Source organism: Pteropus alecto, unplaced genomic scaffold, assembly GCF_000325575.1.
Source record: "Pteropus alecto unplaced genomic scaffold, ASM32557v1 scaffold10, whole genome shotgun sequence".
Lineage (NCBI taxonomy): Eukaryota > Metazoa > Chordata > Mammalia > Chiroptera > Pteropodidae > Pteropus > Pteropus alecto.
The window spans coordinates 4,799,656-4,818,206 of record NW_006431210.1 but is presented as its reverse complement, the minus strand read 5'-3'; the positions used below and the strand labels follow the sequence as shown (position 1 = coordinate 4,818,206).

The window sequence follows — 18,551 nt, the reverse complement described above, 5'->3', positions numbered from 1 at the left end:
CTATTGTACATCTCATGGCATAAAAAAAAAGGTAAGAATGAATCTTAAAGTAAGGATAAAATAAAAACGACTTAAAATGCATTCAACCTTTCAGAAGAAAATGTTAAGAAATATTTATTTTAAAATATTTTGTATGCCTCAGGGGTATGTAGGTAGAGTCACAGAGTGCTTGTTCAATGTATTGCTAGTATCTGTCTTATTAAGAGTTATCCAAAGGGAAGGTCATTTACACAGGATGGACATTCTAGGCTGTGTGGCTAATAAGAAGTGGTTTTATTCAGTTTTTAAGAATAAAGACAACTCTGAAAAACTATACTTCTTTAACTGGCAGTAGTTTGAGAAAAGCATATAAACTTCACAATTGCTGATTTCCAGTCTATCACCTCCCTTCATACACATCATCACATTTCATCCTCACAACAGCCTTGTGAAGCAGGCAGGGGAAATCGTTTCTCTGTTTTATAGATGAAGACACTGAAGCTTGGGGGAGGTCAAGTGACTTGCTCAAGGTCACACATTTGGAGGCAGAACCAGATTACAAACCAAGTCTTCAGATGTAGGCTCCCTTCCACAGCTCTGCTGTAACACTGACTTGGGAACTGAATGAGATCTGAGGATCATCACTATGTCGTGGAACTTCCTCTGTGGTTGTATGGACAGACTACCCTTTACTTTTCAGGACTGTCAACCTGGTTATCACTCGTGAGCAGAAAGAGAATGCAGAGTGAAATTTAAAACTGACTAGGTTATCTTTAGGATGGATTTTTTTTTTTTTTCTGTTTTGAAATTTAAAAATGAATTAGACTGATGTCAATTTTCTGGCTTTGTAGTGCAGTATAATTATGTAAGATGTAACCATGGGGAGAAATGGGATGTGGGGTATACAAGGCCTCCCTTTTCATTTCTTTTGTAATTGTCTGTGAATCTATAAGTATTTCAAAATTAAAAGTAAGATAAAAAAGGGAACTAGCTTTGAAGACTTGTGTAGAGGGTAAGAAAAACCATTAAAACTTAAGGAAAAAAAAAAAAAAAGGAAAAAGAGCTTTTGTGTTAGAGTTTTTTCCAATGTGGTTGAAGGTGTTTTTCCTGTTAGGCTTTTTGAATTCCTAGATTTAATACATAAAAATTCTCAAGTTTCCTAGTATAGAGCCTGAAATCCAGTATGGCCTGCTATATTAAAGCTTAGATTACGTAAATTATTTTCCTTACATCAGAATTTTTAAATTATTATTATGATTGGTATGAGGAACAAAAGTGAAGAGCCAAATACGAATGAGATTAGCACACAGGGAGCACACGTAAATTGAAACAGAGTTTGCAAACAAAGTTGAGTGACTGCCAGAAGTTAATAGAAGTGTACTGAGAACACGTTTAATAATAACTGTATTTTACTCAGCTTAAGAAATATACAACTAATAATATATTATCAGTTGATAATATGACAAGCTGGGGGACTGGGGAATGAGATAAGAAAAAAAGAGCAGAAATTAGGGACGATTATTAGTTTTTGGGGAGAGGCAAAGGTAGCAAGCAGTGCAAAACACATAGAGACCCAAAGTCTAAATTCTTGCCATGTAACTGGTGGGAAGATGGCCCCAGCCTGAGCAATTCCCAGAATGGAGGCATCCAGGGTGAGCTGAAACTCCATGGTCCTGGGTGCTGGAGTGGACAGTTGTAAAAGCAGTCCATTTGGGATGACTTTTCCCTCTTAGAAACACTAACCCTCTCTCCCCTAACTTATCCAAGATGCCACACCAGGGCAGAATGACAAAAACAGGCTTTATACTCAATAGAGATAGTCAGTTCATGAGAGATTTAGGATGGTAATCATATCTTTAGCCTTCTAACCACCCTGAATTGTTAAAATCCTGGGTGACTTATATGAAACCTTTCCTAGCTAACCTCACATTTATTTCTTTTTCTTATTTACTTATTTCCCAATAGTGCTCAATGACCATTGCTATAAATTTTCTTGAACATATTTATTTGCTGTAGCCACTTTTTATTTTTATTTTTTTTCTTTCAAATTCTACTCGAATTCCTCATGGATTATAGTTCACCAATCAGTTCTAGCTAGGAATAATACAGTCATTACCAATCATCTCTGTCTCTCTATTGAATACATATTTGAAAATCAGAAAGCCTGTCGGCCTTTTCCTCCATCTTAAAGCTCCATCCATCTTTCAGAAGATGGAAAAGAACTGAAAAGTGGCAATATGGTTTAGTGGAAAGAATATATGTTTTAGACCTGGGTTCAAGTCTTAATTCTGTTACTTTCTATCAGCGTGGCCTTAGGCAAATTATTTAACCTATTTGAGCCTCAGATTTCTCAACTCTTAAGTGGTATAGTAATACCTACCTCATTGTATTGTTGTGAAATTTAAATGAGATTACGTTTGTAAAACTCCCAGCACAGTGCCTGGAGACAAGACACATACATAAATATTATAATACAAAGCAAAATGTGGTAAGCGCCATATGAGCAGTATGGATGAGGTGTAGAGGAGAGAGGCTGGAGGTGATTAGGGAAGGCACCTGGAGGAGGTATGAACAGCATGGAAGATGGTGTGTAAATAACAAGGGTGAGGCAGGTGATCCATCTACAGTAGACCATTGGAGGGAAACAGTGGGAAATAAGACTCCAAGAGAAAGGAGGGATCATCTCGATTGCCTGGCTCCTCTTGGGAAGCCACTAAACATTTTTTGAGGAGAAAAATTATACAATCAAAGAGGGATTGGGCAAGAAGAAATAGTATGAAGCCTCTGGGAAACAAGGAGTAAATCCAGAGCAATGAGCAACTGGAGTAGGCACTTGGGGACAAGGGGGTAGAGAGAATCTAAGGTGAGATTGTCATTACAATAGGGTAGGGAATGAACACAAGTTTCACCTACTTCATGATTTTGCCTAGGGACAGTCCTGCCTCTGAGTACCTTTGGCAAGAGGAGACAAGAGATAGTGTCAAGTCATATGCATTTGGAACATTGTGGGTAACAAAACAAGGCATGGATTCAACAGAAGGTTTTTTGAACTTCACCTGTTGGCTCAATATCATAACACAATAACTAACACTTGACTGCACCTGATATTCATTTCATGCATAACAGATTGTTGTGTTATAATTCTAGTATGGTCTTAATGCAGATTTTTCATTCAATTCCTTTTTGTTTCTTTCCACAAAGGTAAAAAAGAAAATCAAATTTGCTGCTCTTTCTAGCTACCTTTATGCTAAGCTAGAATCACGAAATCATCATTATGTAAGTACCAAATTTTATGGCATGTTTACAAACTTCAGAGTCACACAGAAAGTAAAATAACTCGGAACAAAATGAAAATATCACACCACATATGCAAAGATGTGTTGTTTAATCCTGTCATTCTTTCAAAAAGGGCTTATTAGATTCACAAATATCTTCCATTTTTTGAGTTCACATTATTTGTGTGCTGGAGGCATTTATAATTTATTTAAAACAAAAAGGGCCATTTTTGTCATTTTCCAGCTACAGCTGAATTTTGGGTTGGTATTTCAGCCATAATAAAATATTTCTGGTCCTTCCGGACAGAGTATAGACCATAAGAGCTAAATATTTTAGCAGTAAACTTCATACAGATAGATATACATTGAAATTCTTGGCAAATTGAAACATTGATGTTTTAGCCTAACATTTTTCCTTTTTCCAAATTCTGCCCTGACACATGAATCATCATAATTGGATGAGTTACAAATGAGCAATCATAAGGATTTCCAATTTTCTACAATTAGCTTAAAGCAACACTTTAGTAAATATGTAGTAAATACTGTATATTTTAGTAAATATTGTGTACTGAATTTGCATGAGATGAGTTCAGGAAATCAAAGAAGAAAAGGATAATATAGTTTTCTTGATATCTTTGCAACAAATTATAAAAATCTTTACAATTGTAAGTTGGTTATGGTAAATCAATAAATAAAATAAGACTTAAAAATGATGTATATAAAAGGGGCTTGAAAATTATAATGTGTTATATATGTTTAGGTACTGCTATTGTAGTGAAACCTTACTTAACACTGTTTATATTTATTTATTAGTATTTTTTTTTTTAGAAAATATGTCCTTTAGCGAAGAAATCATGATACAATATTGTGTATACAAAACTCAACAAATAAAATTTAAAAAAAATTAAATCTCTGATTAGAAATAAAACAAAAAATTAATTTCAACAATGTTAAGCACCAAAATGTTGGGGCATGTAACTATAGATGACATTTTTTACTTTCATATTTTTTGACTCTTCTAAATTGTGTATAATGAGGATTACTTCTATAATGAGGAAAAAATTTTATTTAAAAAAGCATGGTATATATTTTATGACTTGTTTAAAATTTTAAATTCAGGAGGAAGAAAACAAGGCATATTATTTGTAAAAGTCGTATAGACCAGAGGCCTAATTTAGAAGAATTTTTGGAAATGCCAGGAGGCATTTAGCTTTGCTGGGTCAATGGAATACAGAAGAGCTGGGGTGGGATGAGGTTTGCTGCCAGAAGGATCAAGGTAAGAATAGGTAGGAGGTCAAGAATAAAGACTCAAACTTTAGGGTTAATAGTACACTGTTTATAGTTGTGGAAGCTAATAAGAAGTCATAAATCCACGTGATCATACTGGCTGAGGGTTTTATATGCTCTCTGGACTATGTGCAGCAAGTCCTTCTCTGGAACAGATGAGGGATAAATGAGACAGTAGACAAAGAAATTGCCAAAGTCTACAAAAGGGAGACTATATGACATGGTCCTGAGATAAGATAGAAACATTCTAAGTAACTGTCTTATAAAAGATGCTCACCAACCTGTGAAATGGTTCACACTGCACTTCCTAACTTTTCAAAATTTCTAAATTCAAGGAATACTTTTTTTCCAAATTATATTTGATTAAATTGCATCATTTGAGCAGTGATTATTTTCTTCTTTCAAAACTCATTCCCTTTGGCTTTCTTCTGCCCTCTCAAGAACAATTTCTGCTTTGATGTCACTTGTTCCATCTTCCTTTGAGATGTCAGCACTTAGGGCCAGGGTTTGCCCTTCTCGTCTCTCCTTCGGTACAATAATGATATTCACTTTCTGATCCCAACTATTATTTATGTCACGGTAATTCCTGAATCTTGGTCTCAAAGTCAAGTATCTATTCTGAATTCCAGACATTTATTGCCAAGTTGGATTAGTAATTTCAATATATGATCAGAGTTTTATTCAAGTTATCATTTTTTTTTTGTTAGGATGTTTATTAATATCTTTTAGTAATGATATTTTCTCCAGCCTTTGCTTGCAACATCCTTCCAATCCATCAGTCAACCATTGTGCTGTGAGGATTCCTCTTACAAATGAGCAAATCTGACCACATCATGGTGCTTTCTTTTAGGTGACTCACTAAAATAATACATGGCTCATGAGTCCTTCATGATCAAGACTCTGTGCACCTACTAACTTCCACAATCTTCCTATGCAACTCTAGACCCTGCCCTTCATGAAACTCAGACATATACTCATCCTGCCCTGGGCCTCTGGGCCTTTGTTGCTGCAATTTTTGGCTGGAAACTATGTATCACTGTCTATGGGAAAACTGAAATTCTAGTCTTTCAGCTTCAAACTAAACATCACAGCCTCTTAAAGCCATCTCTCTCTCCACATAGAAATAACCACTGCCTTTGTTCCCTCCCTGTGATTCAGGATGGAAGCCAATATGACTATGCTTTGTCATGTGTGTCTCAACTAGATTCTTGGTATGTCCATCTTGTTATCTCCTGTTCCTAGCCCAATGTTTGGAACATAATAGGGACTCAATATATATTTGTTAAATAAATGAATAAATGAATAATTGACTTAAAGACAATTTTGAATTTGGACTTCAGTTTAATTTGTATTTGAAAATGGAATTTAAGTGTTTTTAATTTTTACTTCTTAGTAAAAATAAAATGTTCTCTTAGAAGTTTCAGCTGAACTCAATTGAACTTCTAGAAAAAAATGTTTCAGCCTTTGATTGGTCAGTAGAGGGAAGCACGATGATTATTGGGATTGCTCAGAGAACTTTCTGATGCAGCGAGGAGGCCAGTGTTCCTGAGCCAGATCATGAGCAGGGGCCTAGGAGGAATTAGAGGCAGCTACAAAACATGGGGGCCCCTCTTCTCCAAGATATTAAGCCAGGGAGAGGAGAAGAAGGTTGTTAAAAGTCATCTTAACATCTTCGGGGGGTTGCCAAGCAAATGAGATGTAAGGGATTTATCACTTAAAAAATAACAAAAATAGGCAATGAGAAAATTTCACCTCTTTATGTCTGGGAAAAGAACATCAAGGGCAGTCATGCTGTTGTTTATACACTATGTCATCGTGGTATTTCTCCTTTTTGACTTTTACAAAACATTCTTGTCAGACAGAAAATTTCTCTTTTATACAGCAACAGAGAAAACTAAGATAGAAAGATACAGACAGAATTAAATCTGGAAGGCTGAGAAAGTCTATGGCTACATAGAAAAAAACTCCAAAAAGAAGCAGAAGACAAGGTATAATAACATTGTATGATGTAGCTGGCTAAGGTTCTCAAAGGCTTGAAAGAAAAAAAAGTTCTAATCTGAATTTGTTATTAAAATAAAAGTTAATCGAGTCTTGATCAATAATCAAAAAAGAAATGAGAACAGTACCGTATTTTATGTAGGTACTTTTGTTTTTATCTCAATCTAAATGGCTGAATCTCATAGATTCCAAGACATGACTTTTTTTTCCCCCAGATTTTAATATCTGTGAAACTGGAACTCACATGATAATTCATGGCATTCGATAGCTTGGGAAGTATCTCCACGTTTTTTAGTGGTATTGAAAATGACATTTCATCTTTAATTGATGGTGTCTTAGAATCCATGATGTGGTATATAGACTGTTAAACCCACCATAACATGGTAAGTAGGGTGAAAAATATAAAATGTTGATGTTGCTACCAGGACAAACCTGTGCATCTAGATAGTGTAAGCCCCAGGTATTTAGTGATCAATGGTCTTCTAGGACCCAGCTGCAGTTTGGTGTTACCTAGAAGTTGTAAGCAATGGCTTAAATATTGATGGGGATGATTCTGAGTCTTGCAGCAGGCTGGGACTGCCACAGCAAAGCCAGCAACTCCAGAATACTCTCAGTTGGTCGAGGCCCCATTTAGTTGCCTTGATCCATGGAGACTGGGTCAAGGGAACACAGGAGACATGGAGATCAATCATCAGCCTTTTCCTTTAATTGCTTGCTATCATATTCCCAGCCTTATGTCTTAAACTCCCAACCCTATTCCTGCTCTAAGAACTTAAGTACATTATTCCATCCTCTTCCTTGAGAATGGATACTAGGTAGAGGACTGGAGCTCACCATTAATTATATTATATCCAAAATTACATTATTACAGAAATTTACAAGATTTATTTTTTATCTTTAGTGATGATAGGTTAGTAAATATTGAACTCAGCTGCTTTAAAATAAGAACATTTGCGTAAGAAAGTTTTCATGCTGAATTACTGAGAATTCAAGTTTTTGTGCCAATGAGAAATTTCTTTTGAGATTAAAAGGGTCATTCACTTTGAACCTGCTCTCTAAATAGCAAGTAAGGCACATGAAATAAATTTTAAAAGAATGTATCTGGTAGACTGGCTGACAAATCCAACTTGTAACTACTAGCATTCACCATAACAGTCAACTGTTCTTTAAGATTACATTTGTAAAGACTCTCCTTCAGTTCAAGGTTTAAAAGACCATTTGCAGAACCTGGCAATGTTAACAGTTATGTCTTAATTTTTTTCCCCAAGGTCTTATTAAAAAAAAGAATTAGACAACTAATTGTCAAGCATTGATATACACAAAGAAAGTGGTAGTGAACTATATAGATGATGTTTCTACTTTCTTGGAATATGGTCAAAGATATCCTGATTCTACAAGCTATTACTAAATTTTTAAAGTAATTCTTTGGATATACTATTTATATTAAATATATACTATTTACATATACTAATTATTTAGATATCGCAATTCTCTTCAAAGTATTTTTATTTCTAGTGCCTCATTGGAGTAGTACTTAAATTCCATATCTCTGAAACAAATTTTCTAATATTTGGTTTTATAAAATTAAATTGCAGCCAGTATGGCTTCAAAGTTAGTAGAAATTATGTATCCTGGGCCTCATTGTCAGATTGTTCTTAATACTTAACATTTAATAAGAAAGCTGTTGACCGGTGACTGATCGAACAGTTCATAAAGAGATACTGTTATTCAGAGGAGATCCAACTGAAGACAAGGGGGCCACTTGGCTGAGCTGCATCTTGTCTTCCTCACCGCTAAGAATGTCTCAAAAGATGTGCTTTACAGTAGTATTGGTAACCGTAACAGCTAAATGTTTTTAAGAAACTCAACAAAATTTTCTATTTAGGGGTTTTCTTTTGAATGGTGATGATAGGGATAGGTAGCCTCTTTCCATATTTTATGTAGCACGTTTGCCATTACGTCCACAGCCACCTATGTGACCTTTAATATCAATATTTTCCATATCAATGGGACTCATTTTGGCTCCTAAAGTAAAGGTCCAATAGCCTTCTTGTTTTATGCAGATAGGTATGTGAATAAGAATGCTATAAATAATAGTAGAAATAATTCATTGTTTTAGATGGATTTTTTCTTGCTAAGGAAGCTATGAATCTTTACATTGGGTCAAATATTTAATGATATTTATGAAATGATTACAAGCCACTGATAGCACAAATGTATTAAATTAATAAATTAATTTTATTAATTTAATACATCTGTATGGAAGCTTTTTCCAAATTCCTTAGGAAGTTTTACACTTGTTGGTCGAGTAGAGTAAGTAAGAACTGTTGATTTCAAATTCATAACAATTAATAATTGACTGTAACATGACTCCTAAAAAAGATAATTGGTGCATGCACTGGTACAGCAATTTTTGATACCCAGGCAAATTGTTTTTTACATCAGTGGGAGGGGCATAAACTTAACCAATCAACTGGATCCCACTCAATAAATCATAAAACAAGATATAGTTGATTCTTCTTATCACAGTAATTATATTCTGTAAAGTCACTATAAACACTGAATTAGTGAATATTGAATCATTGCTTCTAGAGGAAGTACAGGGTTAGGTTCCTCTGAGCCTCTGGTCACAACACTTTCACCAACTGATCAATACATAACCTTGTTTTATGTGTGTTTATGTCTAACGACACCTTATTGAATATACAGTTAACTCTTTATATCTGTGGGTTTCACATCCATAGATTCAACCAACCACAGTTCAGAAATTTTTGAAAAAAAAAATCCCAGAGAATTCCAAAAAGCAAACTTGAATTTGCCATGTGCCAAGCACTATGCTGAATCCACACTAATTAAATTATATGTAGGCATACCTTGCTGTAGCCTATATACAAATACAGGTTATACTCAAATACTACATCATTTTATATAAGGGCCTTAAACATTGGTGGATTTTGATATCCAGAGGGAGCCCTGGAACTAATCCCCTGTGGATACAAAGGAACAACTGTATATTGTTGATTTATTAACATTGAATTCACAGCCAACAGCACAGGTCTGAACAAAGCTTATCTCCATTTTTTTCCCATATTTTCTCCATAAGTCACCTCATAGATTTCTTGCACTTAGGAACCCTAGACAGAATTTCAGCACTACACTTGAGGGCCATTTTAAACGGTGAATTCACTAACAAAAAGCAACAAAATGTGAAAAATGAGATCCTAAATAAACTAAGTAAAAGGCACTGTTTACAATATAAGCTGAAACAAGAAGGCAGAATATCATATGTTCATCTTCAGTTGGGAACATGTGTTGGGTGACAAATTTTTCACTTTTCTGCACATCTGCAAATGACCATGAATGAAAGTACTATGAGTATTGATTCTGCGGTTATGAATAAATTTTAGCCCGTAGGTAAATTTTCAATTATGGAGCCCTCAAATAATAAGCATCTACTGTATCTTTTTTTCAAACTGATAATTTCATGAGTCTGAGCCTTTCAGCAAACAAAAGTAAATTTTATAAATGGCATTAATGTCACTATTTGTAAAGATTCTAAAACTTCCTAACAGAAGAATTTAGTAACATCACTCTTGAAATAGAGTAGGATGTAGAAGCTTAAAAATTATTTACATTCAGCACTATGGAACCACAATATATGTAAGAAAATTCTTGTTTCTTGTTCTTGTTAAATCCAATAAGTCACCAATTATAGCATTAGAATGTTTCTTTCATCAAAGACAATCGTTTTGAAGGATACTGGAAAGTATTTGAGCATGAGGAGTACTTTTTCATAGCCACAAAGGTATCCAAATCAATTGCCATTATTTGCCAGAATAAGTAGGTTAATTCATCTTTCCCTTCAAAAAAATCAAACATGTAATTTATCAGTTCTCAATAGTAGCCCAACTCAATCTTTTCCTTGATATCTAGCAGCACTTCATGTTTTCTTTTAATTATCTTTTTTTCTTTTTCTTTCTTCTTCTACATCCAAGTCCCTTTTCTTTGCCTGTTCTTGACTTTTATGATTGTATGACCTTCAAGAGAAAATTGGCTAGAAATTTGAAAACCATCTAATGTTTCAGTGCTAACTAGCGCTTTATGATTTGGAATGTGATCTTATAAAAACATTAATAAAATGTGGGTGAAAGTTAAAATAAATTAATTTTTACTTGTTTTATAATATGCTTTATAAAAATAAGTCAAAACTCAGCTGGAAAATTATATCAGCAGCAGATTTTCTTTTAAATAAATGTATGTATCATTAAAAATAATTTCTGTTTGAAAAATAAATGGACATGGCATAAAATTGGAAAATAAGGAATTAAACACTTGAGTCACAAAGAACACATAGCAAAGCTGGCTTTCAGATTAAAAAGCCCTGATTTGTGTTGATGATATTGTGACAGTTATAATAACAGCTGATATGTGAGCAATTATAGTTTGCCAGGCACTGTGCTCAGTGCTTTGCCTTCACCACCTCATTAACTCTTTCCACTTACTAAATGTACGCTTTTGACCATTCTAATTCTACTGATGAGGAAAATGAAACTTAAAGACTGAAAAGTTTGCTCAGTGTTGTCACTAAGTCGGGAGCTGTGGATTTTGTGATTTATATTCTATAGTTTGCCCCTTAATCACCAAAATAAAGTGCCCTGTAAATTATGAAGAAAAGTAAACAGATGTTGACAAACACAATTTCTTAAAATTTGGAAAGTATTATTATTCTCAATAGGTGCATTAGAGAAGGACTCAAGATTGATTAAATAACATTCCAGAGCTCAAGTCACTTCCTTCTTCTCTCTGTGCCACTCAGCACCTAAAGGGCATAGAAGCCTCTATCAACCAGCTAACAAGGTGGAGCTTTCCAACTTTGGGGAGAATTTACTGGCTTGTAAATGCGTATAAATCAATTACCGTGAAAACACACACAATCAATGCTCAGCAACAAAACTAACATGTGCTAATGTTCTTGTGGCTGCTGCTTTTTGTTATTGCTGCTATTATAATTATTATTATTATTTTGGCTTTGGTTTTCTTTCACTGTTGGTAGGTATGAAGCCAGTTATAGTCAGTGATTTTATTTTTACAACGCTAAATTATATTCTATTCCACTTTTAATCTCTTGCTTTACAGACATAGAAGATCTTTGTCATTTTGGGTTGCAAGGAGGTAAGGGATTGTGTGTTCTCCTCATACCTACATCATGCAGTCTTGTGCTTTCCACAGAGTGGACACTTGACAAGTGTTTATTGACTGACTGAATGCTTTTGTTTAACTGCTTCCTTTTCCATATTGCCTTAAAAAATAAAAAACAAAAACAAAAAACAAAAAAAACTCTCCCAAACAGAATTCTTCTCTCGAAAGGACATTTCTTCAAAAAGTAGTCATATACTAAGATAGTAAGAAAGCAAATCAGAAACAATGGGAGATTAGAAGTTTTAATCGGCACTGAAAACAAATTGATTTTAGGTCTGAAAATAGACACCATATTATCTAGATGATAGGTCATAATAGATCACTTAAGTTGCCTGTGATAAAAGGACCTTAGTTTTCGGCTCACTGTGAATGTTGATATCTAACAAACACTCGGAGCAGGGATTATACCTTATACCTCATTGCATCCTCAGGCCATATCATAAAGTATTAGTCATGGAAGGAACAAATGCTTTAATATAATAAGAGTACTGATGATGATGATGATGATGACGAAGATACAACTGAATTTGATAATTATGATGCCAAATCTGTGTGTATTCACCTTTATTCAAAAATAAAAAATAAAACAAAAACAAACAAAAAAATTAGGTCATATCCTTCAAAGAAAATGTTTAATCATCTAGAAGTGGAACATAGGATGTAACTATTGTGTTGACTATGGCTACCTGCCTACCTAGAAACCTAAAAAGACATCTTTGTCTCAATCAGAAGTGGATTTAGTCAGAATAAATAATTACTCCTAATGCTTGAGGCACAACAAGAAAGAGGCTGGGTGTTTGAAATCAGGTTTTTCAACTTTGCCTGCACTTGACTATGGACTTCATAGTAGAATGGGAAATCCCATTCTCCCACGTGACCTTTGCAGGCCTTTATTCACTTACTGGCACTGAAGAGAATTTTTATTAATAATAGCTATGAATGGACAGAAGTTATAAAACTTTATAGTATAGGGGAAGTTTTAATCACCACTGAAAACAAGTTCATTTCAGGTCTGAAAATAGGCAACATATTATTTAGGTTATAGGTCATAACAGATCCCTTAAGTTGCCTGTGATAAAACGACCTTAGCTTTCAGCTCACTAATAGTGCATTTTGTGAATGCATTAATGGGATCTACTAATTTAAGGAAATTAAAGAACATTATGTCAGTTTATTAAACCTTAAAGATTTTTAAACCAGGCGTTCCAAACCCCTGGGCCAGTCCCTACCAGTCCTTAGCTTGTTAGGAACTCTACCGAACAGCAGGAAGTGAGCCACAGGCAAGCTGAGGGAAGCTTCATTTGCATTTGCAGCCGCTCCCCAACACTAGCATCACCGCCTCAGCTCCACCTCAGATTATCGGTATTAGATTCTCATAGGAGCACTGGTCCCTGGTGTCACAAAGGTTGGGACCACTGTTTACATTAACATGTCCAGGCAGATCTAAAGTATTTTTAATATGCTAAGGGGCACCATTTACATCTGGTTTGTGTGAATGGCACCCCCTGGTATTATCCGGTTTATACCCTGTACTCCTATACTCAGAAGCCTGTGTCTCGGGCAAATAATGCACTTAAATAAAATGTCTTCAAGAAATAATATATCATTAGAAATCATCTGGAACTTGTTCTTTAATTGGGAATAGGTAAGAAATTCCAAACCTTAGTATTCCTAGAAAGCATCCCCAAAAAACTGACTTGATTTTCTCTCTAACATAACCTGTAAACTTTTCCTGGGAACCTGAGTGTTGATTGCTTACAAATTGTATTAGTTTCATTAGTTCATTTGCATATCTAGACCATGAAGATAATCTTAAGTGTTTCCATAGTAAGAAAAAATATCTTCAGAGTAGCAAATAGAGTGAAAATATTAGTTATTTTTTATTGTTTTTTAATTGATTCTAGTGGAGAACTGTAAGTAAGATAAAGGCAAGAAATGTCATTTTATTGATTTAACTTTTTATAATGAAATCTTGGTGTCTGTTTCACTAGACATCTGAGTACTATGTTGGGTTACTTCTGGTTCATTTACCATGTCTCTTGTTTGTGTCTCTGGCCAAAGTATTATTTATTAGAAGTACAACTCCCAAAGTAATTGTTAATCAATGACATTTAATGACTCAATTAGGACAGGGCTTGGGTAGGTTTTTTAAAATTTTTAATATTTGCACTATTTAAGGGTAACATCTCAGTACGAAAATTTGGAGAAATAGCAACACTTTCTGTGATTTCAATCAGTATTTACTAATGTTGAAAATTCTGAAGGAAACCCAGACTAGTCACAACAAAAGTTAACATAAAGGAATTTCAAAATCTGAGTGACTCTTGTCATCATAGTTGAATGTTTTTTGATCTGCTGTTATTATTTGAGGTGTTGAGTCCAAACAAATTTTGTGGCTTCTTGGTAGTCTTTAGAAATAGTCTTTGGACTATTAGGAAGAAGCAACAGGAGTTCCTCTTCATGTTTCTGATATATTTTTGGACTGTTTTATTCCTGATTCCAGACCATTCATTGAAGGAGCACTAACAAGATCAATTTGAGTGACATATTGTCTGAAGTAAGAACTGAGAATATGGCCTCAAATGTAATTGAACCATCTGGCCAATGCAATGTCATGAGAGTCATAGTGACGATGAAGTGGAACCATCTCTGAACTAGGGGTGACGCTAAAACATTTTACTACCAGTATGGCATAAGCACTGGCCAATCAGAATTTAAATGCTGAAGTAGGATCCCGGGGAACTCCCCATTCTCGCTGGATCATGAGAGGTCTTGAAGGACTCACCAGAGTGGCAGTGGGGTTGTACTGAGGGACCAGAGCCAGCAGTTATATACCAAATGATACCGATATATTTTAATATTTTAACAAGCTGCATGGCTCTCTGGCATATAGAAGTTGACTATCAGCCCTGTTCTTGGCTCAAGCTTCTCTTGGACAATGGTTCTCAAAATGTGATGTACCATCACCTAAAGGTTCCTGAGATCCTTTTAAAAGATCCACAGGCCTTCCATTTTTCAATGACATGTCTGTGTGAAGTTGGACTTTCTTCATGTGCTTAAACAAAACAGCATATTGCAATAGGTTGAATGCTGAAGCAGATATACAAATCTGGTCATCTTTTACTACGTTAAAGCGATTTGCGAAATTGTAAAACAGTGCCATTCTTCTCAAAAATAATTGCCTTTGCTTTGAAAAGTATAGTGTTTTCCATAAAAATACACTATTTTTGTTAACATGTGATGGGTTTATTGTTTTTTTTAATGAACTAATACATAATAATTTTTATGAGCATAAAGGAATACTGAGACCAAAGAGTTCGAAAACTGTTGCATTAATACAATGAAAAAAAAAATCAAAGAAAAAAACAAAACAAAAAGAAAAAGTAAAAATACAATAACAAAAAAGACAAAGACAAAAAACAAAACAAAGAAATAAAATGACAAGGACCACAGAGCACATATTTAAGCTTAAAAACTTCACTAATTTAAACTGATTTACATGTATAGTTTTCAGTATTAGTTTTTTGTAAAGAAATGAATTTCACCAAACTATGCTAAAAGAACTGTTATTAAAATGCCACCCAGAAGAAAACAGCTTTACACAATAAATTAAACTGTTAATTAGCCTATCAGTTGTCTGTTAAGTTACTTTTAGGATGCTTATAATTCACTGATTTTGTATTTTAAGCATTTCATCAAAAATCCTTTTCACACTCTCGTTTTTTACCTGATTTTCATGAAAGAGGAAAAGTAAACATTAGCCTCAATCCATGCTATTATCTCAAGTTTTGAAGCAGCAGAATATAAATTATCCTTCATTTTATTTAAGGCGATGATTGAAAAGTTTATCATTATTTTATACAGTTGATTCTTGAACAACACAGGGGTTAGGGTGCCGACCCTCATGTAGTCAAAAATTTGCATGTAACTTTTGAATCCCTCCAAATTTAACTAGATATCCATGGGGGATTAGTTCCAGGACCTCCTAAACATACCAAAATCCACACGTGCTTAAGTCTCTTATGAAATGCCATAGAACAATGCATACTATTGGTTCTCCTGCATCCACGAAATCCAATTGCGTATCAAAAAATACTGTTTTCCATCACTGGTTGGTCAAATCCTTGGATGGGAAATCCAGGGATATGAAGGATCAATTGTATATTTATTGAAAAAAATGCATATAAGTAGACTTGGTGCAGTTCAAACCCGTGTTGTTCAAGAGTCAACTGTATAATAAGAGAAATGAGCAAAAACAAATATCCAAAATGATCTTATAAAATTGGGATGTCAAAGGGTTACAAGGTAAATGGAAAAACAAAACTACCCATCAGAAATGGACTTTAAGGAAAGTTGCACGTCTCATTCTTAACACTGGATGAAAGAAGGGGACAAAAAATAAATTCCCCTCAGGATGTGACCCACCATCTTTGCTTTGATTGGGGTTTCGATTCAGGCAATCATTGTGATTATAGACCTTAAGGAGAAACTGTAGGTAGTAACCCCAGATGACTAAGAGAAGCAAACACAAATTATCTTGTAATAAAGCCATTGATTATATGAGGAGAAACAATTCCAGAACCGTTAAAATGTGGAAAAACAACAAAAAAAACCTGTGTATCTTAGAAACTATGAAATACAGTAATTAAAATTTACTGGTATATAACATTAATTAAATACTGCTTACATAGGATTAATTTATATTATGTCATATTTTATAAACATCTGATATACTTTAATTTATGCCAGCAAGTACAATGTAAGGGGAAATAAAAGTGAAAATATTTGTAAAGATGAACACACAAAGTTATCTAACATTCTTGGTGTGTCTACTCCAGTACCACAATAAAGTTGTAAAAATTAACATGTTCATCTCAAAACCAAAATATTTGATAAGCATATTTTTAGTGCATGCCATTTATTTTCCTAATTTCTTTCCTCTGAATGTGTTTATACATTTAAAATATATTTTTATTGGTCACAGATAAATTTATTAGGTTCCCTGATTTTCATAGTTCAACAGGAAAATCTATAGCTCTTAAAAAGCAACTTTTGAAAACAAAGATTAGAAATATACTTTTAAAAATACATTTAAATTATGAGGCATTCTGGGTCCTAAACTTGACTCCACAATGTTTCTATGCCACGAATATACACATTCTTTCTTTAACATGCTCTAAAACAAAAGCCGTAGATTCCGTAATAGTAGCAGGATGGCAGCTCTAACTGTACATTTATTTTTATTGGTTTGGTGACTAAGAAATGTAGACTCAGGTGAGATGTCTTTCTGCAATTGGCATCTATTTTGTGAATGTAATATTACAGATTTATAAGGAGACAAGAACTGAAGTTTCAATCATTAGTGTTAAGATACCTAATTCAGATTTGAGGCTTTTGGGTTATGGTCTGCGATTCAGAAATCTTTCTGAACAGCAGGCATTTGACTCATCTACATTTTTAAAGCTCAAATGAGTCTTTCTAGACTATGGATGCTTGGTTGGGGACCAACGTGATAATGAGTGCTATCAGAAATCAGCTGTCTTCTGGGGGCAGTGGACTACCTACTGACCACTAAACTGCATGCTAAACATACATGGGTCATTCCCCTCCCTCTTCCTTTTTTGAACATAACATAAACTGCCTTTCTACAGTTGAGAATTGTCTACGGCCATACAACCCTGAACATGCCTGATCTTGTCTGATCTCAGAAGCTAAGCAGGATCGGGCTTAGTACTTCGATGGTTAGTACTTCGATGGAAGACCACCTAGGAATACCAGATGCTGTAGGTGTTTAAAAAAAATAATAAAATAAAAATAAAGTTGAGAATGTTGAAACTTGTGCCTTTTTTTACTAGCTTCAGGCACCCAATGGTGATTCTCTTTTTCGCGTCATAAGGTAATGAGTTATAGATTATACAATACTGGAACATACTATACTTTTTAAGATGGGTTTTGAGACCTGCATGAAAATACTCAAAACAGACAAGTCTTAGAAACTGAAAAATGGCTAAAGGTTTTGCTGAGAAAAATTCCACCCTTCTTTTTTTCCTTACAACTGTTGTCTCAGTGCTGAAAGTATAAAATGCTGCATCAAGTCGGATGCCTCTTAAATGATAAATGGATGAAGTAGGTACTTTGAATAGAAATGCTAAATAAAGCTATTCTGTTCAAATTATGGCCTTGGTACAAAATGGCATTTATTCAAGTCATTCAAACAACTTCATTCCATTTCACAAAGAATACAAAGAACCTTTAGAAGCCCAGACACCTTTTCTTTGTCTTCTTACAATAAAAAATAATAAAAGGAAATCCATTCCAAGTGGCACTAGATCCATAAGCTTGCTTTTCAACCATTTTGTGCCAGGAGGGTAAATGGATAATTACCAGTTACATGCTTTTCTCCTCGTTGTGAAAAACAAAATCCTGTACATATCAATTTTTGTTTCTCCTTGACCAACAGGAAATGACATATTTTATATTAACATATACATTTATAAAACACATATCCACACATTAATGAACATATGGACATATGCATCATACACATCTATGTGTCAAGTAGAGCATCTTAATGGTAGAATGAAATAAATCTAAATTTTTGTTTGCTTTTTTCAAAACACAACATCGAACTCTCACTATTGATTTCACTGAAAATACTTTCTTAAGTAGTCATACCCTCTTTTTATGACTATTATATAATCACAGATTAATTCTTTGTGAGTGAGTCTTTCTGCGAGTGCCCATCAGGTTCAAGTTTGGTTAAAACAGAAGACTTAGCGTAGTGCAGAAGTCAGTTTTGAAGTCCTACACTCT

The 18,551-nt window shown here is 34.3% G+C and overlaps 1 protein-coding gene across 15 annotated transcripts in view; it reads right to left on the bottom strand.

Moving 5' to 3' along the window:
• RBMS3 (RNA binding motif single stranded interacting protein 3) overlaps positions 1-18,551 on the bottom strand; it is a 631,961-nt gene that overhangs the window by 113,033 nt on the left and 500,377 nt on the right. For 8 of the 15 annotated variants that reach the window (XM_025039137.1, XM_025039114.1, XM_025039130.1 and 5 more), the window contains one exon: positions 2,893-2,931. The exons of the other annotated variants lie outside the window; for them this stretch is intronic. In XM_025039137.1, the coding sequence (XP_024894905.1) occupies positions 2,893-2,931 (39 nt within the window). The remainder of the gene's footprint in view (positions 1-2,892; positions 2,932-18,551) is intronic. 15 annotated transcript variants of the gene reach the window in all.